The following is a 27987-nucleotide window of genomic DNA, read 5'->3' as shown; positions in this document are numbered from 1 at the left end:
TTTAAAGATTACAATAATTGAAGCTTTTAATGTGGAAACTTGCTCCCTTTTTTCTTATAACTGTATCTTTACCTCACAGCAAGCAAGGGCAGAGCAAGAAGAGGAATTCATCAGTAACACTCTATTTAAGAAGATTCAAGCTCTGCAGAAAGAAAAAGAAACACTTGCAGTAAACTATGAAAAGGAAGAGGAATTTCTCACTAATGAGCTCTCAAGAAAACTGATGCAGGTAAGTGGTGCCTTTCCTGATGTTTCTTGCAGGAAACTCAGGACCAACTGGTGACTGAACTCTTTTGTTAGTGTGACTGCAGTCAGAGTGATATGGTCAGGCTGTAGCTGTCATAAAGCTGATGCTTAATAAAAGCAACATACAAGTGTAGTGAGTAAGCATTTTTTAATATGTTGCTTTAAAGTTTAAAGAGCAAACTCATGGTGTTGAGAAACTGAAAGTTGGTGCAGAGATGCAAAGAAGTGGATGTAGCTTAAAGTAAGTGTTCACTGTCTTACAGAAGAGAGTTACTGGTTAATTTAAAATGTTATTGAAACAGACACTTTTTTTGCTGGAATATTTGATATTTAACAGGAGTCCTGAAATACTGAACTTTATGTACAAGAATGTGCAGTGATGCTTGAAGGAGACTTTATCTGTAAGTTTATCCATACTTTTAACAAAACAGTTGCTTCTCTTGAATTAAAACACAGCAGTTGCGTGCTAAAAGTAAAAAGTTGAAGATCCTGGGACAATTTGTGGCAGAGAAACTTCTTTTCATTAGCAAAGTTGCTAACGTTTTGAACGTGGGTAAGTGTTTGTTGGAAGTGTTGTACATGCTTGCCCTGTTGTGATAGAGTTGCCTAAATAACTGCTTTTGGCCTCTCCCTTAGGAGATAGGGTACTAAGGTAAATTGTTGGTGTGATGTACTGTGGCATTTTTTTCATGCCATTACTTACAAGCTTTGTCATGAAAAACTAGTCAATTTGAAAGAACCTAATTTGTATGTTGTAAGCATTTGTTATGTTCTGCAGCTGGAGTCTTGAGGCATGTTTAGCCCTGCAGTTAGGAAATACACTGTTTGTAAACCACATTAGAGCGAATCCTATCTAATGCTTTTGTTACTGAAAACTGGTACTTATGTGACTTTGTCTATCTGATGCTTATTATCACATAGTAAGTTAAGTATGAAGGTAAAATATCCTTATCTAGTATTACTGTTTCTCCTCCTATTATTGAGGACTGACAAGAATGTTTCTGAATAAGACATACATTTGATTTCAAAGTCATGCATTTTTATGAAAAGCAGAGAAGCAGATGGTAGTAAAATAGGGGCAATGAGTGTTCTTTTCTAATTGAAATAAGATGTAAATATCGCTGTAGAAAAAGTTTCCCACAAAAGTCTCTTCCAGTAAAGGGGGAAATTATGTGTTAAGTGATGTTCACAGAATGGTCGAAGTTAGAAGGGACCACTGGTGGTCATCTAGGCCAACCTCTGTGCTCAAGCAGGGTCACCTAGAGCACATTACTCAGGTTTGCATCCTGATGGATCTCGAGTATCTCCAGGGAAGGAGATTCCACAACCTCTATGGGCAACCTGTTTGAATGCTCAGTCACCCTCACAGTGAAGAAGCTCTTCCCCATGTTCAGGTGGAACTTCCTGTATTTTAGCTTGTGCCTATTGCCTCTTGTCCCATTGCCTGGCACCACCAAGAAGAGTCTGGCTCACAGAGTTGAGGTGAGGCTTGACTGGCCTGTAGTTCACAAGGGTCATCCTCCTTGGCCTGTTTGAAAACTGGGGTGACATTTGCCTTCTTCCAGTCCTCGGGTGCCTCTCCTGACTGCCATGACCTTTCACAGATTATCAGGGGTAGCCTAGCAATGATGTCTGTCAGTTCCCTCAGCACTGATGCATCCACCAGGGCCCATGGACTTGTGAATGTCAAGTTTGTCTAAATGTTCTCTGACTCAATCTTCCTCAGCCCAGGGAAAGACTTCCATTCTCCCTGGTCTCCCGGGTCAGGGATTCCTGAGGGCTGGCCTTGGCATTGAAGACTAAAGCTAAGAAGGCATTGTTTAATTGAAAGGCGAAGTTAATTGAGAGGGAAAGCGGAAATTGGTTACAGAACCAGTTACCTGGGACTGTTCTATACATTGTGTAGAGCAAGGTAAAGCTTACTTTTTTAAAGTAAAAGCATGAATTACACTTGGTTTGGCCATAGAGTTTTGAACTCTCGTAATGACCTTGCACACAAATTTGTTCTGGACAAGTTCTGCAGCAGTTAAATTGCTATATCTAGTAATTGCTCAAAATATGCTTAGCCTTTTTCCTAGAATTTGATTGAGATTGCTTTAAAGCTGTATCTTTAATAGTTCTTAAATTGCTAATATTATGCAAAATAGGTTCATACATTACAAAGAATAAATATAAGTTCTTGCCATCCTAAAAGTACAATTAATTTTTATTCTTTTCTGCTATGGACTTTGAGAAAGTATCCTTTGATTATTGGCCCAAACGAAGGAAAAAAAGTAACAATCTACTGTTCTCAAAATGGCCGAGGGGCTGCCTTGTTATAATGTATGAATGCAAGGGCTTTTTGCTGTTTGTCTGTTGGAGACTCTTAAAGGGTGTAACTTAATTCTCGCTAGTGAGAGAAATAGTTGGAGAAGCACATAAATCTGAAACAGAATGCAGGCATAAAACTGATGAAGTTACTCGCCCCTGTACGTCAGCTGGAAAAGATCCTCAGTTATGGATTCAACGTTGTCCTGTAAATATTATCCAGCTTTCAGTAGGCAAGCTACAAGTTTCTGCTGAAAGTAACTACATAGCTGTAACTATAATAATATGGAGGTAGAATTCTGACCACTGCCTGCTGTTATTAAACAGTATCTCAGCCTACTGCCTTATACTTCGTTTCACGTGGCCTTCCACTTACGTCTCATTTAGCGTTTGATAAATGTGGTCATGTCAACCAGAAGGTTTTAAAAGGTGACAATTCTTAAATGCACCTGTGTTCCTAATTGTTAGTCCTAAAACTGTGGAGTTTTTCTTAGCATCATTAGGTAGCAGTTTTTGGAAGTAAATTTGGAGCTTGACCTCTATCTAAATATTGCCACAGCTTACTTGAAGAAAAGAACAGGTGTCAAAATCCTGTTGATGCTGGTAGTGGTTGTACATATGAGGGTGAGTAGCATGGACTGTCTTGCTTACAGGTTCACCTGTTACCTGCAGTGCACAGAGGAAAGGATGACAAGGGATATATCAAAGCTCTAGTGCAAAGCATTATTTAAGCTGTGTCAAAGGAATCTGCTGGCTCAACAGGTTTTGTAATCCGTACATCCGGATGACTTTCCAAACCTTGCTCTAGACTTGCAGTACAGGTGGAGGACTTGTTTGTTTGTTCTAAAGCAAACAGTTTAATATTAAAACTAATATTCTGTTTGTGTGTATGCTGAATGTAGATCTCATTTCACGGCTTGATTATGTCTTTGATGTGATAAACTTGCTGTGAAGTTCAAAAAATGTGTATAAATATATTCTTCTAAACACTAGCAACATGCTTATCAGCTTTCAAATTATACAAGTGAAATGGTCCTTTCCCCTGAAGAGCTTACCTGTAGAATTAGGAAACATTTGAATATTAGAGTATGTTTCCACAAAAATAATTTTCTATCTCTATAGTGATCATGGATTTAACAAGTTGATATTAGAATATTGATGAGTTTCAGACAATTTTCTGAAGTAGCATAGATCTGAAAATAATATTGACATGGATTTTTGTTTTCAGAAAGCTTATCTGTTTGGAAATTTTGATTTTTTTTCAATTACGAATTCTGGAAATTATATCCATGTTGACTGCCAAATAAAAAGTCTAAGAAGAGAAACTTCTGATGCTACAAATAATCTCATTATTAGCACACATCACATGGTCGACTGGGTATTTATTATGATATCTTTCCTAGTTTGGAATACTCTTCCACTTACACAGGTGTAGTGCTAAATTCCTGACTAATGTTTTTCAGACATAGAAAGTTAAAATAATTACAATTTATTTATTTTTTCCTGAGATTTGAGTGTGCCAATACTTCAGCTACTAGAATGTAGCAATTCTGTCTTTATTAGAGGATGTAAGTCTGATGAAGCAGTTATAAGACTAATAACAAATTGATAAATGCCCACTTCCATTTTTGGTATCTTGGCTCTGGAGAGAATTCTAGCTAAAATGGATGCAGACATTGGATGATGACAAAACCAGAAATACAGTATCCCCAGTGGAAGTGTTCTTTGCTATTTGGAGTTAAACTCTTAATCTCTGTGTTTGCCAGGCAACATTGGTCTGACCTGAAACTAGACTTGCAAAATTCATGCTGTCAGATATCGTGCATCATGACTTCCTGCTTTTTTTTTATGACTGAGGGGAAAAAAATGCATATGAATTTGTTTTGTCTGAGGCTTTGCCTTTTGGAACAGAGGGAGGGATATACTTCTGGTAAACTGCATATGATTTATATTCTCTTAATTTTTCAAATACTTACTAGTCTGTGGCTGTGTCAAAATTACTGCCATATTATTCAGTTGAAAGCCACCTAGCAGAGGGACCTTTTTCATAGTGCCTGTGTGTTTCTTACTTTGTCAAACCTTTGTCACAATTGTAGGGGTTTGTGCATCGCATTGAGTGGCATCTGGAATGACCTCCCAGGATGTTAAAATGTTTTAAATGTGAAAGCCGTCTGCCAGACCATGAGCTGCCACACTTCTCATTAACAGCATAACAAGAATTTTCCAGTTCACCATGATGTGCATTGCTATTATAAAACACAGTTACATCAGGTTTTCAGTATTGTAAAATTAATTTTGAAACATTTTCCTGTGTGCTGGTTTGATTCTAAACATACACAGTAGCACATAGAAGAAGATGTTTTCACTGGGATAATACTACCTTCCTTCTGCCAGGCTTTCTGGTGCCATTGCATTACTTGGTAATACCTGTTTATAACTGTGTGGCATTACCTTGTACTGCCTCTACAATAAATTTATGCTTTTACTAATTAAATTTCCTTTGTTTAGCATAATTTTTTAACTTGCTAGGCTGAATGATGCAGAGAGGAAGGAGCACATGCATCTCAGCGGAGGCTTTTGGAGTAGACAGAAGATTTATCATATACATTCCATAAAAAGTTCTTACAGGCCTTATATCCATTCACTATATTTTCCCATCTGCTTTCTCTCATGATATTTTTGCCTACCTGATGAAGTCTCTGACAAGTTTGGAACAATATTTTGAGAGTCCTCTATCCCTAGTCATTACAGAATGGTAATAATATTTTGCAGAGTGTCATTAGAAGTGCTTTGGTGCAGGCTCTGTTCTTGCAGCTGTGGACAAGGACTTGTTGAGATACTGTTTTGAAATTTGAAGTAGTATATCTTGAAAATGTTATCTTTTGTGAAACAAGGCTGCTCAAAGGGGTAATTAAATTTTAATATTGTTTGAACTTAGAGACAATTATTCCTTAAATTCTGCATCATTCCTTTTCAAAATCAAATACAGATATTTTTCAATACCCTTACATTTTTGGAAGTGCAAATTGGTTGAAGTCTCTGTCCTTTAAAGCAAAATGTTTCGACATACCAAGATAATAACATAATGTGTAGTCAGGCAGATTAAGTAATTGGGAGGCTATACAAAGCTGTTTCTCATGCAAGTCTGATTCTCGACAATTCTTGCAAAAATTTTAAGTGTGTAAACATAAGCTATTACCCTTCCTGATATCCAAAATATGATGCGTCAGCTCAAGGATGCAAATGTGATTGTGCAGAATAAAGAGAGTCAGCTCCTCTGTCATTTATTTGATGAACATCTGGACATAAATAGGAGGCAAACTGCTGATACAAATTTATTAATAAATAGGACTTTCAGGATGCAGCAAAGGAGGAATTGGACAACATTTGAGGGCTGGAGTACTAAAAATAGGATGTTCAGTACAATGTACAAGGTCATAGTCTGGGGGATAAATGAGGGTTGTGTTTTTAAGGGGTACTTCATCTGTTACTTCCGTTATTTCATGAAACATCTTTTTGCTGTCCCAGAATAAGCCAGTACAGTAAGGAAGTAAGGTAAATGTGGTCCTACATTGTATCAGGAAACTTATTTCTGTGGAGACAGAAGGACATTAATGTAGTTCTTTGGGACTTAGCAGAAGTAACACATGCATTCCTTGTGCTGCTGTGTATTTGATTGATAGCCCCATTCTCACTTTAAAGTATTAGCTGTCTCTCTTGCACCTAACCCATCTATGATCTTATGCAGCTGCAGTATCTCTCCTGCAGTTTTCATGGGCAATTCAAGGTCTGTAAGACATTGTCATCAAGGTGACACATTCTAACACACTTTTTCCTTGTCTTTAGCTGGCAGCGGTAAGTGTATCCGTAAACAGTTGTTGCTATAGTGGCATATAATTAAAAACAGTTTCAAAATACTCACTAAGTAAAACTACAGAAGCATAGAATAAACACTGTCCACCAGCATTTTACCACTGGATGTTTCCTCGTTGTTAGCAATTCTGGTTTTCAGTGTTAGGGTTTCAGCACTAACTGGGTTTCTTGTGTTTTGGTTTGTTTTTATGATTGAAGCAAATAAGAGAGAAAAAATATTTTACTCAATTATGAGTGACAGACACCATTAATATGTATTTTGGGATGTGCTATTAGTATTTTTCTTCCATTCTGAATCATAGAATTATAGAATAGTTAGGGTTGGAAAGGCCCTTAAGATCATCTAGTTCCAACCTCCCTGCCATGGGCAGGGACACCTCACATCACCCAAGGCTCTGTCCAATCTGACCTTGAACACCGCCAGGGTTGGAGCATTCACAACTTCCTTGGGCAACCTATTCCAGTGCCTCACAACCCTCACTGTAAAGAACTTCTTCCTTATATCTAATCTAAACTTCCCCTGTTCAAGTTTGAAGCCATTACCCCTTGTCCTACCACTAGAGTCCCTAATGAAGAGTCCCTCCCCAGCACCCTTTTAGGCCCCCTTCAGATACTGGAAGGCTGCTATGAGGTCTCCATGCAGCCTTCTCTTCTCCAGGCTGAACAGCCCCAACTTTCTCAGCCTGTCTTCGTACAGGAGGTGCTCCAGCCCTCTTATCATCCTTGTGGCCCTCCTCTGGACTTGCTCCAGCAGCTCCATGTCCTTTTTATGCTGAGGACACCAGAACTGGACACAATACTCCAAGTGAGGTCTCAGGAGAGCAGAGTAGAGGGGCAGGATCACCTCCTTTGACCTGCTGGTCATGCTTCTTTTGATACAGCCCAGGATACAGTTGGCTTTCGGGGCTGCAAGAGCCCGCTGCCTGCTCATGTCGAGTTTCTCATCAACCAAATACTAGGGTGAAGGGGAGTAGCACAGTAAAGTGGGTTCATTAGAATGTCCAAGAGGGCTTTCATGTTATAACCCTTTTTATCACTCAAGGGGAAAATGTTTGTGGGTTTCCTTAGATTTCTCCTTGCTTCACTTAGCAGCTTTCTGATCAGCTGGAATGGTCTTTTGGCTGCAAGTATGCTCACACTCCTGAGGCAAGGTTTAGTAGATCCTACACAGCAGCTGCAGATCAGCCTCATCGCTTCCTGTGTGATGGAAATTCTGGCAATTTTTAAAAGGAATGATTTGACAAGCAAGATTGTGCTCTTGCAGCTCAGTTTTTTTTAAGTAATATGGTAGTTGCATTTGCATGAAGCACACAAGAGCAAGAAACTGTATTTGTTGTTAAGTTGGTTTGAGATGTCTTCGCAGGACTGTACGATTTGCCTGACTTACTGGACTGCCTGCAAATGCTGGCAGTTCCCAACCATGCTTTCTGTCAGCAGCATCTGGCTTTAGGCTGAGTGAGAGATTCTGGCTATGTGCCTTTTCGCACAGCTTAATTTGCTAATTAAATATAAGCTGATTACAACAACTGGCTTTGGTCTCAATTTTTAGCTAGGCAATAATTTAAAAAAAAAATCTAGCTTTTTTAATGAAGGAAAATGAAGATTAAGGAAAGTGCAGCAAATACCTTGAGCTAGGTGGTAATCCGTGTGCTGTCTGCTGTACATGGTAGAATCACCACCCCTGGAAGTGTTCAAAAAAATGTGTAGATGAGGCCTCTAGTGACATGGTTTAGTGGTGGATTTGGCAGTGCTGGAGTAAATGTTGGACTTGAAGATCTTAACGGTCTTTTCCAGCCTAGTTGATTCTATCATTTTAAGCTTTCAGCTGCCTGGGAGAAGGAAGTGCTAAGACCTGCATTTTGTGCTTTTGGGGGCTCTTGAGATGATGCATGTAGGTTAAAATTAATGCTTCCATGAATGATATGATAGATTTTTTACTTTTGAAATTTCAATATTGTGTATGCTATATATAATGTATCCATTTTCATTTGACTCTATTAAATATTTGGAAATGTAGTTCACTTCCATCTGCATTGAAAATAGAACACAGTTTAAAATACTAGTTTTCGAAGGGGTGTTGGGTAGGTTGTGCATTTTGAAGTCTTTTAAGAGGAATTATCAGTAGAGAATTTAATGTGCAGTAAGAATAAATGTGTAAATATATAAAAGTTGTGTAATGTTTCATACTTTTATGTGTTTAAAATAGTTCCATGTCTCCCAATTTTTTAGCTGCAGCATGAGAAAGCTGAATTGGAGCAGCATTTAGAGCAGGAACAGGAATTTCAAGTGAACAAACTGATGAAGAAGATCAAAAAACTGGAAAATGATACAATTTCAAAGCAGCTCACCCTGGAGCAGGTAACTCCTTATCTTCCGAATTATAAAAGTCATGCTTCTTGTTGCCATTCATCAGCTTCCACTCTCACACTGCTAATGGGAAAGACTGTCACTTCTAAGGAGGTTAAGCTTAACAGTAGATAAAATGCATGTGGTCTAGTTGTGATCTAGGACACCTTTTTGTGGCCACTTGGATCGCATAGGACTTGAACTGTGGGATGTCAGCTGTGAGTATACTTAAAAAGTTTTGAGAATTGACTATATCCAACTCGTTTTCTCCCAAGACAGTTGTGAAAATTATGAAAATACCACTGTTTTTGGTCATGTTTCTGCTGCAAGTTTAGACATTGGAACTGCTCTTTATGGTTAATTTTAGGCATGTGCATCAAAACATCTCAGTGGCATTAGTAGGAGTCCTTTTAACTGAAAGTAAGCTGATGAAATATACAGGCTTGTTAAAGAACTTCATTTTTTTTTTTTTTTTTTTTTTGGCTTGTGGAGGTTCAGTAATTTGGGTGGTATAAATCTCGTACAGTATTTCTGTTTATTTATTTATTTATTTATTTTAATTTTTTTTGCTGTTCTCATCAGATGTGGAACTTTCATGTTGCTGGTAATTTGAATTACTACCAGTTTTGTATGACCCTTGTATTTCTGTTGACATTGTGGATAAATTAATTAATTATTATCTTTATGTTAAAATGGGTTTTCTTGACTCTTATGCTAACATTCTGTATGTAGAGATCTACAGAACAAATTAAAAAACCAGAACGGTAAGATGATGTAGTTGCCAGCAAATCTTTAACTAGTATGGAAATTAACATGAAATTGAAATAACTCTCTTAGCCACAAGGTGGTGGTGGCGACTACTTAATCAAAATGCAAAGTTAAGCTTACATATTAAGCTTGTTTATTCTTTGGAATGTTGGCATGAGCGAGAGCTAAAATCTTAATGGTAGTTATTTTTGTATCATTGTTCTGGGTAGACAGACTTGGGGAAATCATAAAATTTGAAACTTGTTGCTACATTTGAATATCAATGATAGATTGTTCAAAAAGCAGGGGTATTCAAAGGCCTTTCAAGTATCTGACCTTGAAAACTTAACTTTGTTTATGAAAATGTTAAATTTGTCTGTCAGTCTTACTTAGAAATTCCATGTGCATTTATATGGAATGTAGTATATACCGTTGCTTTCTCTTACAGTAAGGTATAGTATATCTCAGATTACTCTGTTCTTGAGCATGATTTCTTCTCTTACATAAATTAAAAAAAGCTTATTGTTCTGAGTTACTGTCTGGACCTAAACCACAACAGCTCATTAACCAGCTGAAGCAACAGCCTTTGGGGCATGTGCCATACCTAGCAAGAAACACCCAAATGCTGTGAGCAAAGCAATGTTGCCTTAATTGTACACATAAGGAATTAAGTAAGATAGATTTCCACGATCCTTCAACGTAACCTTTTGGACATACGTTTAAAAAAGGCTTGGAAGGAGTATTTCAACAATGCTTTGAACATAATCAAGGGCAGCATTACTAGGTCTATTACTGTAATCAGTGGGCAGATAGTTATAACATATGTTCACTAAACTATTTTTAAAATATGGAACAGAAATCATCTGTGCTTTGTGTCCTTCCTGTTTGCTTTTTCTCATCAGAGCTGCTCATGCCACAGGTGATGAGTAGGTAGCCAGTTTGTAGCTGTGATGGTTGCATAGAGTGTCATTACTAACTCACATTATCTTAGGGGTCAAATGTGATCTGACTTAATTTTCTTAAGTCAGCTTGAAGTGGCAGAACTTTCTTCTCTGAAGGCTAATGGTGAGGAAATTTATGACACAACTATTTTAATTAATTGAATGTCTCGGTTAAAATGAGCAATGATATTCAGTAGTTTGATAGAAAATGAGTAGCTGTCAGTTTTGTCCTACAGAGGCCAAGTTTGTGTAGTCTTGCTGTTACTTTTTAATTGCTTTTCTATTTCATACATTGCAGTGAGAAACTAGAATTTATGCAGTTAGGAGATGAGAAATAATAACTAAATTGCCCATCATCATCTTCTGTGTCTGCTTCTTTGAAAGGAGAACATGAAATGTAAAATCTCCTGGAGAGATAATCTTGGAGAGCAGCAAAGAATTATAGCTACAAAGGGGGAGGGGCAGATGAGCAGCAGAGAAATGAAATTTGGGATAGTGGGCTTAGGCAGAGATCCTATTTAACTTTCACTGATTTGGAAGATCTCCATTTCAGGAGGGAACAGTTGTGCTTGTTGGTAAGTTGGTAAGTTGGTAAGAAGACTGAAAAAGAGTAATCTAGGAATACACAGACGATGGATATTTTAGCTGCATTTGAAGTAAAGTAAGTATATGTGTGAAAAAGAGAGAGGACAAGGAACATGATTGGGTGGTGAGGAAGGTTAAATAGGATTTTTCCCTTCCTCTGAAGGGAAGACAAAGGTTAAAAAAAAAAAGGCAACAAATACTTCCTTGTTTACTTGTTCTGATGGTAAAAATAAAAAGATGGTTTATTGGAATGTAACTTTGAACTCATGTAGAATGATGCTAGTATTTACAGAGCTGGTTTGATTTTGAGATATAATCCCATCATACTATATCATGTTACTAACAAGTTCATTGATTAGTGTTAGACTACATTTCCAAAGTACACCTGAAAGTATCTAGTACAAAGTATACCTGTTCTTTCATTTCATAGCTCTGGTCAGGATGCTGCAGTTGCTTTTCCTGTAGGTTCAGTACAAGGTGTTCATCCTCAAAGCTTTAATGTCCTGGCACTGGGAGGAGTTGGGACAACGCTCAAGATCAGGGAAGGCATATACGTGTTTCCAGTGTGTTTTCATACTGCTGGAAATGTGAAATTTTTGATCTCTGTTTCACAACCCAGTTCACTTGGTGTTTTCATCAGAGCATGTCTGTCAGCCTTCAGGGCACTACACAAGGCTCATCTGTGTATTGCTGCTGACAATTTGGCTTTGCCATTGTGGATGATCACCTACGTGCAGATTTCTAATTAATAGACTCCACTGCCTTGGTGATGGCTGTTATAATGCTAAATGTAATTGTAGATTTTTCAAATGTTTCAAGGTTATAAATCACTCTGTTTTCAAATTCCTTTTTGCTCTTCTTCCTACCATTAAACAAAGTATTTTTATTTTCACCAGCATGTTTTTGTGCATTTGTTCGGTGCTAGATCAATAGCATAGTTGTAAAAAGACTGTGTCAGAGCAGGTGAGTCTAAACTGTGCTGCTCTGAAGTGATGCAAAAACCATTGCTGCAAAAGTAGTGATCCACAGTCAAACCTTTTTCATCACGTGTTTGTATAGGTAGCTAAGCAATGTAGTGAAGATCTACATGTTGGTGATGTAGAAGCACTGTGTGCAGATTCCCAGATGTTTTATGTACTCTCTTTCCTTTGAATGCTGTCAGCCCCAGGTGTTGGCCAAATTGGCTCATGAGCAGTGCCCTAAGGCAAAGTGCCCTTTATCTCCCAGAGCTGAGCCCTTTGCCTTCATACCACTCCAGTTCCTTCTGGTATGGGGACCAAAGTGTAGGTCATGATCCAAATTCTGATCCCTAGCGTGAGGCTGAAGCACGTCACTTCTGACATCTCTTTTATTGAATTGTAAGTTCCCTCAACTGCTAATATACGACTGGAAACTCAGACATGGAAAGATTTGCTAAACAATGTTTCTTTTTCTAATTATGTTCCCTGTTACTTATGAGCATATATCTATTTTTACTTACGGTAATTCCTCTGAGCTTGAAAGATGAAAGTTGTATATCAATTAACTTACACTGCTACATGGAGTGCATAAGTTTAAATTTTGTTTGGGTATCTCATTACTAAATCAGTGATTAGGACAGAGCCCTTATAGATTTCGGTGCTGTAATAGCACCTCACCCAGTGATGCAGTAAATGTGCGAGGAAATTGCTTAGTCTGTTTTCAGTCTTTCCATTTTGTAATGTAGCATTATTTGCCCTTCAGGAAAGTGGTGTTAATTAAGGCTTTACTGGGAAAAATGCCTCCATGCTGTTTTCAACCTGTAAAGGTGTTCATCTATTCCCACATGTTTCAGTCTTGCTAACTTCTAGAGTTCAGCTGCCAGTGTTGCTGAATAAAATCATCTGTGCTTCTTACAGTATTCTAGTGTATTCTTATTAATATTTCCACTGTCTCTGTCCTAAATATTAATAATAGATTTCTTCATGTGTAGTTCTACAGTATATCTGCTTTTATTAATTTACAGTAGAATCAGGAATGTTTGTACACACAGTAAATGAATGAGAATAATCTCAAGTTAAGCATTTACTTTTATAAAGCCTTTGCCTAGATAGAAATACATTTGTTTCTGCTAGAAAGGGCTGCTACAGTAACACTTAAGGCAGTTTGAATTTTTTTTCTTTACTTTTTTTGTTATGTCACTTTGCCTAATACAAGGTAAACATGGCTTCTCTTCAATTTGTGGCTTACTGAACTGTGATTCTTCCACTAAAAGGATGTGGAAGAAGTTGAAGTTTTTCAAAAGAATAAATGTTGGTGTAGTGGATAGTAAATTCATTTTAAAGTCTGGGGACATGTGGAATAGATGTGTTTGAATAGGCTTGTCATGTCATCAGTGTGTCCAGATTTCAAGCTCCCCCATGCTGGCCAGAGGCAACAAGTTCTGTGAGAAAGATTTCTGTTGCGAAGATGACAACTGTGCAACTCCTGAATCTCTTGATTTTTCACTTGCTCTGTGACCAGTGTGTTGGGTTGGTTTGTTTTTTTTTCACTGGCTCTGTGGCCAGCCTGATTTTTGTCTCTGCCTTCTCCTTGCTGTCTTAGAGCATCATGTAAAATGGTGTTATAACAATGATCTTTACTAATAGCAGTTCCTTGCAAAAAATTGATTGTTTTTCATCTCCAGTTAAGACGTGAGAAGATCGACCTTGAAAATACTTTGGAACAAGAACAAGAAGCACTAGTGAATCGTCTCTGGAAAAGGATGGATAAGCTTGAAGCAGAAAAACGGTTTGTCTTGTTGCAGTGTGCTTTCTTAAATGCCATAAGAACTCCTGTTTTTAGGAGGAGAGGAGATGATCCATACCTTATTTTCTTCTACATGTGTAAGGACAGTTTCGTTAGCGTGACGGTCTGAATCTTGACTGGGCCCTCAGAAAATACCTGAGCCTGAGTGAACTGCAGGTTTTGCAGTTCTATTTTACTGTGGAATGTGCTCTGAAGAGCTACATGTGATATTCAACAGTGGTAAATCCATAGTAGGATGGGCCTTTGGCAGGATTTTTGTACATCTTAGATTTAAAGCCTTTTTTAAGCCAAACCATTTCTGGTTTAATTTACCTCAAAATGCGTGCCTTCTTACAAGGAGCTATGGAGGAGTCAGACCATGCTTTAATACCATTTTGTATTGTTCAAGTGAGTACTAGGCCATGTTGTGCTTGCATAGTGAGCACATGCTCTTCAGGGCAGAGTCATCATCATCATGGCCAATCAGCATGTTTCTAGTGAAGAACAGTTTCGTGCTTTCAGGCTGAAAAATTCTTCGTGTGTTAACTCCAAAAGTAATCATTTAGAACATTGAATATCTACTATGTACTTATTTCATTACAAGAGAATTTCGCTACTCCTGAATTTACAATCAGTTATTTCAGCTTTTAGATATTTGAAACCTTGACTATATAGGATTCCTTTGAGTTTGGAGGTTTAAAAAAAAAAAAAAAAAAAAAATAAAAGAGACTGTCTAACTATGCTTCAGAAAATAGTGATGATTCCTTTTTTGGTGGTGGTGAAACACAGAAAAGCCTGTGTTTCGCCCTAGACATACTTTACTGATCTTTGATATGTGTTCTTCTAAGAACATAAATCTAAAAATTCGTAAGAGATTAAATTAATTTGATTAGAAATTATTTAAGTAGTGTTTGAGTATAGAACTGAGATAACCATATATAGTCCAGAATTTGTTTTTCCTGAACTGTATGCAGAAATATTTGGAAGTGTCATGTCTGAGTATTTCAGAAAATCCGTCTGTGCGTAGACAACAAATTTTACCTTTTTTTTATTTTTGAGTTAAAAAAGAAAACTTTATAAATCCTCCCAAAATTCTCTCCTCAAAGCCAGTAGTTAAAATTACTCTTATATACCTGTCAGAATCCTTGCACAGTGGCTTTCTGGGGGATTTAAGAGGGTTTCTTTTCAGTAGAACTGAAGGTGAAGTTTGAACTATTTTTCATACAGAATTTTGCAGGAGAAATTAGACCAGCCAGTATCTGCTCCACCATCACCCAGGGACATATCAATGGAGATAGATTCTCCAGAAAATATGATGAGACATATCAGATTTTTAAAGAATGAAGTGGAGAGGTTGAAGAAACAACTGAGGGCTGCGCAGTTACAGCGTGAGTAAACAACTTGGTTTAAATCTTTTTAGGTTTGTGTAATGTAAGATTTTTTTATATGTACTTTAATGAGTTTGAATTTAAGGTAGAAATGGGAAAAAATAGGGCAGATTGGGATTAAAATATTTTCATAATTCCACTATTATTGCTTCTTGATGTATTTATATGCAGTTTGGGGGGTTTTAGCTTTACTAAAAAGGTGTCTGGAAGAGTCAACAATATTTTCTTTAATATCTTGGGCCAGAAGAAATGTTTTTATCTTTTTTCTAAAATTTCTATCCAGGTTTCATCAGTTCTTATCATCTAGTGCCTAGTTCTGAGTCAATGGCATTATATTTCAATTAATAAGTAAGTAGACACCTAACCACAAAAGAAGAGTTTGTGGGGAATGAGCAGTGTTTTTCCCCTGTAGTGTGCTGGTCTTGACAGGCTAACTGGAATATTTCTACTGCTGTTAAGAGAAATAGCTTGCCAGAGGCAGTGACCTTCCTTAAAGACAGATGATGGGATTTTGCAGAGGCCTTGTGCAGAAGTTTGTGGTATTAATAATTTGTGTCAGTTAAAAGAAGATAAGGGCTGCTAGTCTTCGTACTTGCCAATTCTGCACTGCAGCCTTTACTGACTGAACTTCAGGAGGAGAGCAAGGCCTTAGGTTCAAAGTGCTCTTTGTACAAATCTAGCATAGTTAATTTCATTTAAAGTATTCTTTGTTAAGTGATTTCTCTTTGAATTTCTGTGTTTTAGAGTAAAAATTTAGAAGCATTTAAATTCAAATTCTCATTGAAAGTAATATCTAGGTTTAAAAGTACTTTCTCTTTGTGAACAGATTAAACCAAGCTTCAATATGAATAGCAATACTGGTAGAAATGGTGGATGTGCTAGCCTGCAAGCAGGTGAAACTTGAAATACGTTTTCAGTTTGGTGTTTGCAATTTTATGTTCATTAGAGAACCTCTAGTATTACTCATAAGTACTTAATAAAATCTGCTTACTAAATTCTGATATTGGTATTACATTTTATCTTCCTGAAACGCTTTTAGTCTAGGAACTCTTTTGGTAAGGAATAGTTTTAAATAAGTGATGCTGTTATATTTAGAAGTGATATTTCCACAGAAGAGAGAGAAATCATGTATTGTTGGTAGTTTGGGAACAATATTCTAAAACAAATATTCTTCTGATTGAAAACTGTTTAAGTGATATTTGCTGATCATACAGTTCATATATGGTAGCAATTAAATGCAAATTTGAGTGGTTTGGGTTTCAGAACTTGTTTTCTGCTTCCTCCTTTGAAATGGAAATATATATTTAAAATAATTTCTTCAATGTGTTGCAGTAAAATCTTTATAAACATGGGATCACATTATTTTAATGGAGCATAAATCATTGTCTTCCTTCTTTGTGATTTTGGTTTTATTATTTTCTTCATGACTTTTTTCCTGTTTTTTTTTTTCTTTTTTCAAATTCATTTAGTTGAATACTTAAAACTTTTTTTGCTTTTTACCTTTTATTTCCAAAATTGGTGTCAACCACTAATTTATTTTAGTAGCTACTGTTTGGAATTGAGCGTTGAACTACTGATTTAGAGATTAGAATTTTGAGTGATACATCCTGAGCATTTTTACACCCTCATTCTTGAAGTACTGGAGTAAAATTAAGCACAATGTATTTGCCTCGCTGTGAAATTGAATTTCAGTCAAATTTTAACAAAATTTGGAATTTCAGATTCAGAGAAGATGGCACAATATTTAGAAGAGGAGCGGCATATGAGAGAAGAAAACTTGAGGCTTCAAAGAAAATTACAGAGGGAAATGGAACGTAGGGAAGCACTCTGCAGGCAACTATCAGAAAGTGAATCCAGCTTAGAAATGGACGATGAAAGGTTTGTATTTTCTAGTGATCCAGATATGTTGGTGTTCAGCTTCTTAATCAATACTTGTTCTTCTTTTTGAATATTATAGAATAAGTATGTATAGAAATAACCTGTATGTGGATTTCATCTACACACCGGATTTCAGCATGGCTCAGGATTTTTTTCAGTAGAATTGTATCACACTTGTATAGAAATTGCATTAGTTCTAATAATGAGAAAGAAAATATGTGTATCTGAGGATTGCTTAGGATTTTGATAATTCATATTGAAATAAACATAGCTGTGTAGTTGAGATTCGGGATAATCCAACTGTAATACCTTTGTTTTGCCCCTGACTTGGTAAGTGGAAGGAATTCTGTGAGCTAGCCAAACAATCCTTACTTAGGGCTAACTAGTCCTTTGCAGAAGGGTTTTAATTTCCAAACCATAATGTCCTTGATGTTTTGGGGTTTTTTTAAATTTATTTATTTCCTCTACTGCAAGCTGCATTGCTTGCGCTGACCTTACAGATAGTCTTGAGTTTTTCTTGGTGATGTCTTTTAGTGTTTTCTCACATTGTAGTCACAGGAGAGTGTTGTAACTTGAAAGAGGTTTTTAAGTACACTTTGAATAAAGCATTCATATTTCTTATTAAATGCTCAATTTTTTTTTGCTGTACTGTTTTGCATTATTTTGGATTTATAGTGGTCTCTTAAAAAGAAAGTTTAAGAGTTACCCGTGCTGCATATTCTTCTGACACTGAGCTGTTTCTTCTTGAGTCATCAATATATTTGATATAAGCCATAATCTACCAGAAACAATGTTTGTACCAGATACTTTGTTTCAAGGAGCACACTGAAAGTTCAAGGTAGTGTTTTCATTTTAATGAAATACTAGGCAACTGACACATATTGCAGTAGCATCTGGTATTAAGATGTAGTGGATGCTATATAAATTGATAGAAACACAGGATTCTTGTGTTTGAATCTACTTTTATTAGCCTAATCTTTTCTTCCAGTATTTACATTGTGATATAAATACAGTCAAAATCTAAATCTATGTGAATTACCATTATTAATCAAAAAATGCAGGGTATCCTTTTTTTGTTTGGTTGGGTTTTTTTGTCTATTAGTTGTAGGTAGTGGTAATTAAAAAAAATGCAGAAAAAATTGATTAACTATTCTGTACTTCTAAGAAGTTCCATTGTTGTGTTGGTTTTCTTGGTCCTAGAAAAGCATGACAGAGTCACTCCAAAACAGGCATTCACAGTGTAAATAATACAGAGCAAAGGGAAGGATAAAGCAGGTATTAGAGTGGTTAGTCTTAGGATAGCTGTGTAGACAAAATAACCGTGCAACTATGTGTAGTAATTATTTTAAAATGTAAATTTTACATTGTATTTCTAAAAATTATGGTGGTGATGATTCAGATATCCATTTTTTCAGTTGCATTCTGTTAGCTGATGATACTTATTTTTTGTAGATGGGGGTAGATTAGATGTTCCACTGAATGCAAAAGACACAGCTCTCCCCAAACTTCTTCCTTCTGACTAGCAATAGCTTTGTCTTCTCAATCCTCCATCCTGTTCTCTAGAGTAGTACGGAAATATCTGAAAACAGCAAGCATACAAATGGATATGCTGTTTCCATATCACCTGATCCAGGTACTAGGATGACTTACAGAAAATTGTCTTTGTGTAGAATAAAATATGATTAAATGACAAAGACCCCTGCCTTGCTTTAATACATGTACTGTCTGCATTACAAGTTATTCTGGGTTGCAGAGGTGGCTTATTCAGTTCAATTTTGCTAACCTTTCCACCAGCAGCTCTTCAGAAAACTTACATTTTATTAAACTTTAATTTGCCAGTTTGATAATTTTTGCACTGTTCTCTATTACAGCCTCTTGTGTTGCCTGATCCACCCAAATTTCAACCAACTTTGGTATCACTGCCTGTGTTAAGTGGTGTGGCTTAGTAACTCTGAATATCATGGTTTGAAAAATAAGATGCAGTATCAAAATACATTTCAAATAGTTTATGAAATGGCTCACAGACCTTGAAATAGTCATCATTGTGAGTTCCACTGAATAGGAATATTTTTAATGCTGCTTCGTGTTGTGGGTTTTTTTTCTGTGATCAGGAAATAAATGTAGCTACTAAGAATTTCTGAGAAGATAGTGGTAGAAGGGAAGACAAGAGTCAGAGGGCTGTTAGATAGCTAATTTTGCCTTCTGCTTTACTGAGTACAGTAGAGAAAACACAGTTAAATGTAATAATATAAATCCAGGTGCACTGATTTGCAACCATATGTGCAGGAGACAGTGAGCAGGGGAGCCTCTAATCTAGACAGTGACTGAAAAATCTAGGTGGAGAGTCTTGCATAAGCAAGTCAACGTCAAAGCTGCTAGTCTAGTGCTGTGGAAAAAAATACATAAAATTACTTCTGAGATAAAAACTGTAAGTGGCAACTAGGAGCAATGGGTGTGATTTTTATCTTCTTTTGGAAAGCACTTGATGGCTGTGAAGTTTCACTGTATTCAGTGAGTAAAGTTCAAATAAATACCACTGGAATTATTACAGGTGGGGAAAAATGCCTTGCCTGAGGTTCTGGTCTGTTCAGTTTATCACAGTGAAGTGTGGGAGGTGTCTTGCAACGCAACCTAGAAGTGTCTTTGGTGGGAGAAAGTCCAGGATTCAAAATGTGTCTCTTCCAGTGGTGAGATGAGCATGATGAGCAAATGGCTAAACGTATACACCAGAGGTATTAAAGTAGGGAACAGACTATGTTTTTAAGTGTGAGGCTGATAAGCTGTTGGAACAAATTATCAATACTTTAATTATTTTTTTGTCCCCCTTTTAATGATTTCAGATTAGTGCTGAATGCCGTTCTTGGAAGATACTCTCCAGCCAGACAAGCTATTGAATAGTTCAATGTAGAAATTATGTGTAAAGTGCAAGAATATAGTTTAAGTCAGATCGGATGACATGATTTATACCTCTGGCCTGAATATGTACTATTGTAATCATACACAACTTGTACAATTTTAACTGCAAATGATTAAGATAAGCCCAGCTTTTTCCATTGGAATTTAAGCTAGTATCTGAGCCTTCAACAATGATGAGAGTTCCTGTCATGACTTCCTACAGGTGACTGGTCCTTCATTAATCTAATGTGATTTTTATGGGAATTGAAAAAAAAAAAGTGAAACATTTAAATCATGGCACATTTTAAAAGGTTTGATCTAATCATTCTTTACCTTTTTTTGTTAGATATTTTAATGAGATGTCTGCACAAGGATTAAGACCTCGCACTGTGTCCAGTCCTATCCCTTATACACCCTCACCAAGTTCTAGCAGACCTATATCACCTGGTAAATATTTAACCCAGTTTCTAAAATTATTGTATGCATCACATAGTAATGTGCCCTATTAATATATTTAGGCCTTTCAAAACTGGTCTGGGGGAAAAAAATAATCATAAATGTAAGAATAGTTTTGCCTTAGATGTCTTCCAGTGCAGCATGTTTTCATCTGTTTTGCACTATGAACAGATATTAAAGGTCAGTTAAGTAGCTGTCACTTGGAGTTTTATTTCTTTTCTTTTTCTCTCCTACTTTCTTCTTTCTTTCTTCCTCTTCCTTCCCTCCCCAAGTTGCCCAACAGGTTGCATAGTTCAAACAGATTTCTAGAGTTTGGCGATGAACTAGTAGTAAGGATGCTATTGTGCTCTGAATCAAAACTTCTTATAGAAGTCCAATCTTAAATGTGTTTGGAAAGAAAGTAAATTTCCATTTCCCTTTAGTAGAGAAATGTTTTTTTTACTTCCATTTTCTGTTGTAAAACAGTAACTATAAAATTAAGAATTCCTGTCTCTAGTACTTTGTATAACAAAGGCAAGCTAACCTTTTCTGAGTTTTTAATTAGTTAATATATTATTATTTTTTTAAACTCAAAGGAAATGTATTTTTGTTACTAACACATTTACTGACTGAAATCTAAAATCCCTTAAAATTGCTTTTGGACATTCATTAGAAGTTGTTGGCCATGGATGTTGTACGGCTATCACAAACTCACTTGTACATAATGAATTGAATTCCACATGTCCTGCTTTCCAAGGTTCACCTTTAGAACCTGTTGGACAAAGTCCTGCAGTAAGAGCAAATGAGATGTGCTCTGTATTGACACATTTTGCAAGGTGGGATTGAGATGTTTTATTGCGCAGGTCTGCTAGAACATATAAAATGTATTTAAACTGTAATTTTCAAGATTGACTTTAGTTTTTCAGAAGGACTCAAAATAGTTTTCATCCAGGTGTTGGATGTGGAGTAAGCATGTGTAAAAACTAGCTATGGCCATAAACCATGTTACATTGTTAGAGATGAGCATTATTTTGATGTTCTGTAAGGTATGTTGCAAAGAAAATGATAAATTTTCTTTTTGCTGTAACTGCACGTACAGAAATGTGGTGGTGCTAACCACTGTTCTGGAGTAACTGCTGTGGGCGCTGATGGTTATACGTGTGCAGCCTTCATAATAATACAGTATTCAACTGCACATTGTATCTGCAGTCCACACAGCGGTTATAATTAAAGCGATGTGTAGGAAATACTATCTGGTCATTTATAGGCTTGCATGCTAGATTACCTAGAAATGGACCCAGTTTAGATGATGATATGTCAGTGCAGGATTACTCTGTTGGTTTGTTCCTACACTGGGACTGAGGCACATTCCTTGTTGCCTGCGGACTTGACTTCCCATCAATAGTTGATAGAACTGTTAACTGTGTTCTAGCGGGAATTACATCCCACAGACAAGGGAGAAAACGTCAAACGCAAAGCTGAAACACAGTCTGAAGCAGAGTTAAAAATAACACAGCTGAAATGATAGTTTCTAACAGAGTTCACAATTTTGGTGATGTTGGTACAGTAAAGGTTCCTGGCTAGCACTTCTGCACAGGCAGCTACGTTACTATTCACACCTGATAAATTGATATCCACAGTTGGGAAGTTTCAGACTTCAGAAAAATAGAAGCAGTAGTTTTTTTAGAGAACTAATGAGATCAATGGGGGATTTCGTACAGCTGCCTGGGATACATGAATGCAGTAAAGGATGAAAACATAGAGTTTGAGACTACTTGATACATGAAGTAGTACAGTAAGACACTGTCAAAAGTATCAGCACAGAATAATACAGCAGTTGTATTTTTGTATCTAGTAATCATATGACTTGTCAGATGTATTTTGGGAACTGAAGTGCCTGAATTTGTAGAAACATAATTTGAAACCAGTTAGAAATGCTGTCATTTCATATGGATAGCTGGTCAGGTTTAATGGGCCAGATTCTGGCTCCTGAACCCCAGAGTCCTTTGTGCTTGCGTGGCTTGAGATGCTGCTTTTGAGGACTCTTTCAAGCTGAGATCCTGCTGAGATTTCTAGCATAGTTCATGGAACTTCGAAGACTGTGGAAGTATTTCTACTCTAGGCAGCTGGCAATTAGTTACTCTAACTACCAGTTAGTCTTTAGTGTAGATAAACTGTTTATGCTTTGCTTCTTCAGCTAGGCTAGATAGAGATTTTGGACTGCAGAGATAAGCTACCTTGGATGTACATGCAGTACTCAGTTATTGCTTGACTGCTATATAGGCTTGCATTTGTAAAATTTTTGGAGCTGGTTTATCCCAAAGCAGTCTAAAATCGTGGTGTTGCAAAGGCGACTTAAAGTGTATTTTATGCCTTTTACTGCTTTGGGCTCTTGTCTGTGACTTGCAACAGATTGTCATCTATCTGAACATTACCTTGTTTCTGTCCTTGCATTTGCAAAAACACCTATTAATAAAACGTGCTGTGCATACAATTAGATTGTGTAGTCAAAAAGCAGATTAATTTTGTTAATCTGCATTGTTTAACTGCTCTAAGGGACAGTGATTATATTGGAGTCACTTGTAATTTGCACCTGATATGCACTGTAGATGTAGCAGAATCACACTTTGAATTGAAGGAAGCAAGGGAAGTTTGTTTTCTTAGATGACTTTATTAGTGATCTGAGGCTTGGTTTTCCCCCCATCCTCCGAGATCTTGTCTCATCAGTTGTAGGCAGAAACACAGATACATGTAGGTAAGGACAAAGCTGGGTGTTGGTGCATACTGTAGCTGCAGTGGCACTGTTTTGCATTGATTTAGTTTTTAAGTGTGAAAACTGCTAAATCCAGTGTGCTGCAAAAGAAGTTTAATACACATTTACACATTTTTATTGGTCGTAATTCTCCAAAGCAGTTGCTAGTGTCTAATACTGAACAGCTGAGAAAAGTCTTGTCTTCTACCTTACTGATATTTTTATCAGAAAGCAATACTGAGCTAGAGGTTTTGAAAATGTGCTTTTTTTTCACAAAATGTTCAGTACACTTCAAGGTCTGAACTTTGAACACTTAGTGGTTGCTGTTTCTGTTTACCTGCATTATTATAAATTCATTCTTAGAGAAAGGAAACAGGTGGAAGAATTAGATATTTGCACTTGTGAATACTAGGCTTTCCTTAGTGTAGATAAAAGGAATTGTAATTTTGAATGTTAGTTGCTAGCCTAGTCCAGCTAGCAGCTAATCCCAGAATGCTTTAACTTCACAGCCCCAAAGATCTTTGGGTCCTTGCCTATAAAAACTGAGGCAAAACAGGAGGAAGCTTGGGTGTGGATCTGGTATGCCTTGGAGGAGCCACCTACATCCAGTTTTTCTGTGGAAACTTGTAGCACCCCAGTGCTAGATGGCTTCTCCAGACACTACCTCTCTACTTCTTCAGACTGTATCTGTTCAGGGAGCCATTTCCTCTGAGGAGAAGGCTGGATGGAAATGCTTGTAGACTAAAACCAAGCTACCAAGGGAGCCTTTTGTCGTTTATGTTAAGTGAAAAATTGGGTTTAACGTTGTGTAATGTATGTTTTGTAACGTATCATAGTTTACTACAGGAGAAGAAATTAATTCTACATTACATTTTTCAGTTCAATGAATGTTGTTAGATGTCTAATCTGGTGGCAGTTACCGTTTCTTAACCTATCATTTATTCAGAACAAAAACATTTTAAAAACCTTCACACTTTGGTTTGTAATATAAACAAGAATGTTGATGTTACCTTGTTTTAACAATTTTTAGGTCTGTCATATGCAAGTCACACAGTTGGTTTCACACCACCAACTTCACTGACTAGAGCTGGAATGTCTTACTACAATTCCCCAGGCCTCCATGTACAACATATGGGACCATCCCATGGTATTACAGTAAGTATTTAAAATAGTAAATACTTGTCAGTTTGTTTTCTAAAAGTTATAATTGCTTGTCCTTAAGCTTTTTTACAAAACATTTTTGTAAATGTTTGTTTTTGTCTCCTTACTCCAAGATATCTATTGCTGCTTTCTTCAATCCTGATTTTCCTCTTCACCCCTCAGAAACTGATTCTTTTTGGAGAACCTAATTTTCTGCAAAAGAATAGGATGTATTATCATCTTAAGGACAGTAAATAGGTATCATCTTATGGCTCAGCAGGCAGGGTGTGAGAAGTGATGTTCTAAACTACTAAGCCTATCCCAGGAAGTAAAAACATTGCTTTCATTTTTCTCCTAGTCTCCACCATCTGACGGATGAGTCATCTGAGGTTGCTTCAAGCTCAGGTTTTCTTCAGGATGACACACAATGCTACCATCATGTCACTGTAACAGGCAGTTAACTCTTATTTTCTATTCTCATTGGCAAAGAAGAAAGTTAATATAAGCATTTGTTAGGGCAATTTCTCCTTTCAACTGGAATGATTTCTTTTTACCTGTGATGTTTGATGCATTTCTGCTTAATCATGTTAATTCTAAATATTTGTGGAGCTCAGTGAGCAAACAGAGCCTAAATATTAACTATTTAGCAAAATACCTCATAGTTGTATCGAGACCATTTTATTTTTCTCAACAGGTATGTGGTAGTATGTAAATATCCTGCAAAGTTTTTACATATACTTGTCATTCTCAGATGTGAAAACATGTTTCAATAGCATTTTTAGTAGAAAGCTGAAATATGGCTTCTTCTAAAATTGCTTAGGTGAATGTGCAAATATAATTGTTGATTTCATTGAGCAAAGATTGGTGGAAACTCTGCAATCATGGTTAGAACAGGATAGGAAGGTAGAATCCTGGTCTGGGTTCAGCCCGCTGCTGTGTGTCATGTGAGTTAGTCACAAGAAGATATTTATGCTTCTGGAAAACATGGAACATAATTTTATAAATAGGTCTTTTAAAAAATTTGTTCTGTTCAGTCTTTATGAAATAGTACTCCTTTTGAAACTGTAAATGAATTGGTGTCACATTGAGTCACTATGAAAAAGATCATCTTCAGGACAAAATATTAACTGTTTTGGGTAAGGTTTTGATAAGGAGATCTTGGCTTTGTCTCAATACTGAAACTGTATCTCTTCATATTATTAGATGTATGCAAATGCAATAAATGATTTTAAATGTTTCAGAGACATCAGTCAGTTGTCAAGAATCCCTTGGCTTTTCACACAGAGCATTAATGTGTTGTGCATAGTTGCACAGAAAAATAGATGTTATATACATTATCTGACAAAACTGCAGTTTGATTCTTGACTTTTCATTTTTTTTATCTCCATTACAGAATAAATTGTCTTTACTTGCAGTACATTTTGTATAGCACTGTAATCATGCTTCTCCCCAGAGCTGATAATCTGTGGTTGATCACTAATTGTGGGTGGGTGGTTTCTCATGCCATAAGGTTCTTGATTAATGCTACCTGTAGGTAAGTAGTGAGTGTTTTGGTTTCAAAAGCACAGAAGTTAGTGCTGTGCAGTGTAGTTTATATTTTTACATTGCTAACGTTAAAGAAGATTCCCCTCCCCCTGCCACTGGTTTGTAAAGATAAAGTGGGTTTTAAATGTTTGTGTTTAAATGTGCAGGTTGTTGAAAATCTGTGGTTTCTGTTGAGGGGAGTTCTCTATAACTGCTTTACTCCTGCAGCTCAAAGGGTTGTAATCCTTTTTTGTTCTACAAAGAACAGCTTGTATTATGTTTTGGTCTTGCTCCAGTGTGCAGGCTAAAAGTCTTTCAGAAAGCTAGAGATTCTGGGCAGACTCCCTGGCATTTGAAACACTTCCACCCACACTCAGGTGTCACATAGTTGTACTTCATATGCCAGCAGCATAGAAGAGTTCATCAGCACCTACTGGTTGGGCAAGCACAACTGGGAGGTGATGTCTCTACTTCATCTCTCATTTCTTTTTAGGTGGCTGGTCATCATAGGTAAACATATCTTCAGGACATGTATATCTTATGTTCATTTCCTGCAAGCTGACAGGAAGGAATGGGTGTTCCATTTGATGTCAGAAGTACTTCCCCCTTTCTTTTGCTATTTCATTTCAGAGTAGCATTTATTTTATGTAACAGTTGTATTGTCATTCTTGCAACGTTTTGAAATGGATTCTTCCCACAGAATTGCTCAGATTTTTTTGTTCGTTGTTTTTTGTTGTTTTGTTTTTTCATTTACTGAGCTCAATAAATTGATTAGAGGACTTGCACCTAATGTTGTTCAGGAGTGTGTTAAACATATTTCAATATTTGTTCTGCAGAGGCCTTCACCACGAAGAAGTAACAGCCCCGACAAATTTAAACGTCCCACTCCTCCTCCTTCTCCAAACACGCAGACCCCAGTGCAGCCACCTCCGCCACCACCTCCACCACCTGTGCAACCTACGGTCCAATCTGCAGCATCGCAGTCAGCTACTTTTCAACATTCAGTGCATCCCTCCTCTCAGCCTTAGTGCATGTGCTCAGCAGTCTGTATGTCAGAAGTGGACTCATAACATGGAGCAGTTTACTAAAAGCCAAAGGCTTACTTGGCATATTTGGATTTGACTTATTTGCACTGAGGTTATATAGGCTTCACTGTTAATTGTGTTGTAAACGTTTGTATAAAATGCAGCCAGTGTTGTGGGTCTACAACACTAACTTAACAAAGTTTTCCATCAGTGTTTACTTGAACTACATGTATGTCCATTCTCTGGCTGGAACATTTGCTACTCTGTTTGGTAATACGGCATTATGTCGTTTTGCTTGGCTCCAAAGCTTCATTTTCCTGGCTTTTAGGTTTGTAAAATTAAAGGGATACCTTTTTATATTTTTTCATGACAATTTGCAGAAAACTAAAGGCATGATGGGCTCTATGATAAATTCTGAAACATGACAGTGTTTACCAAGCTTATGGAAAATCAGCACTACGTTTCATAACAGCTTCTAGTGCAAAAGTGAGTCAGACACTCTAATCAGTGCCGAAGACACATACTCTACTGTGTAGTAAATAAGCTTAATTCAGCACACAGGACACATCCATACTTGTTACAAGCACCTCAAATGTATGGTACAGTCTGAATTTTACAGTGAGGGAACTGGCTTGTTGGAGTCTGTGGAATGTACAATTTGTGAACCTTAAGATTTGATGATTTCACTTGACATTTACGTTAACCTGTAAGCTGCCCATACTGCGTGATCTGTCACAATTAACTTCGGTAAGTGTGGTCCTGCCCACAGGTTACTGATAGCTAATTAAAGTGTGCTCTTTGATTTATTTTTTTTTTTTGCTGCAGAAGGCAATGTGATTGTAGAAGAACTGCTGATGATATTTTTTTCCTTGTTAAAATACATTAATTGTGATTCCCCTGAAGCAAAGTTTGAACAGGTATTTTAAATGTTCAAAAGTCTGTTAAAAAATAAGATACGAGCATATAGGAATATATTGGCGTAACAGCCAAAATGTTGTATTGCTTGGTAGAAACAGTACAAGAAAGTAGCACAACATGGCACTAATGAATGCTTCTTTAGCAGCCTAAGCCGGTACAATGTATAAAAGAAATGTATTCTGAATACATTCTTTCCGTTCATTTAGCACAAATAAATTGGTTTCACTTTGCAGTGGAACAAA

The 27987-nt window shown here is 36.8% G+C and overlaps 1 protein-coding gene across 1 annotated transcript; it reads left to right on the top strand.

Annotated features, from left to right (window-relative positions):
* Nucleotides 1-79: 79 nt before the first annotated feature.
* CCDC6 (coiled-coil domain containing 6) lies at nt 80-27987 on the top strand (the record flags this gene model as incomplete). Its single annotated transcript, XM_010019064.1, has 8 exons — nt 80-229; nt 8656-8784; nt 13690-13793; nt 15018-15178; nt 16900-17056; nt 20298-20398; nt 24169-24293; nt 26639-27987. Coding segments are annotated over 8 exons (1119 nt in total), but the record flags the coding sequence as incomplete, so codon positions are not given.

This window comes from Nestor notabilis, unplaced genomic scaffold, assembly GCF_000696875.1.
Source record: "Nestor notabilis isolate BGI_N333 unplaced genomic scaffold, ASM69687v1 scaffold14457, whole genome shotgun sequence".
Lineage (NCBI taxonomy): Eukaryota > Metazoa > Chordata > Aves > Psittaciformes > Psittacidae > Nestor > Nestor notabilis.
This window is presented reverse-complemented; position numbering and strand designations above follow the sequence as displayed.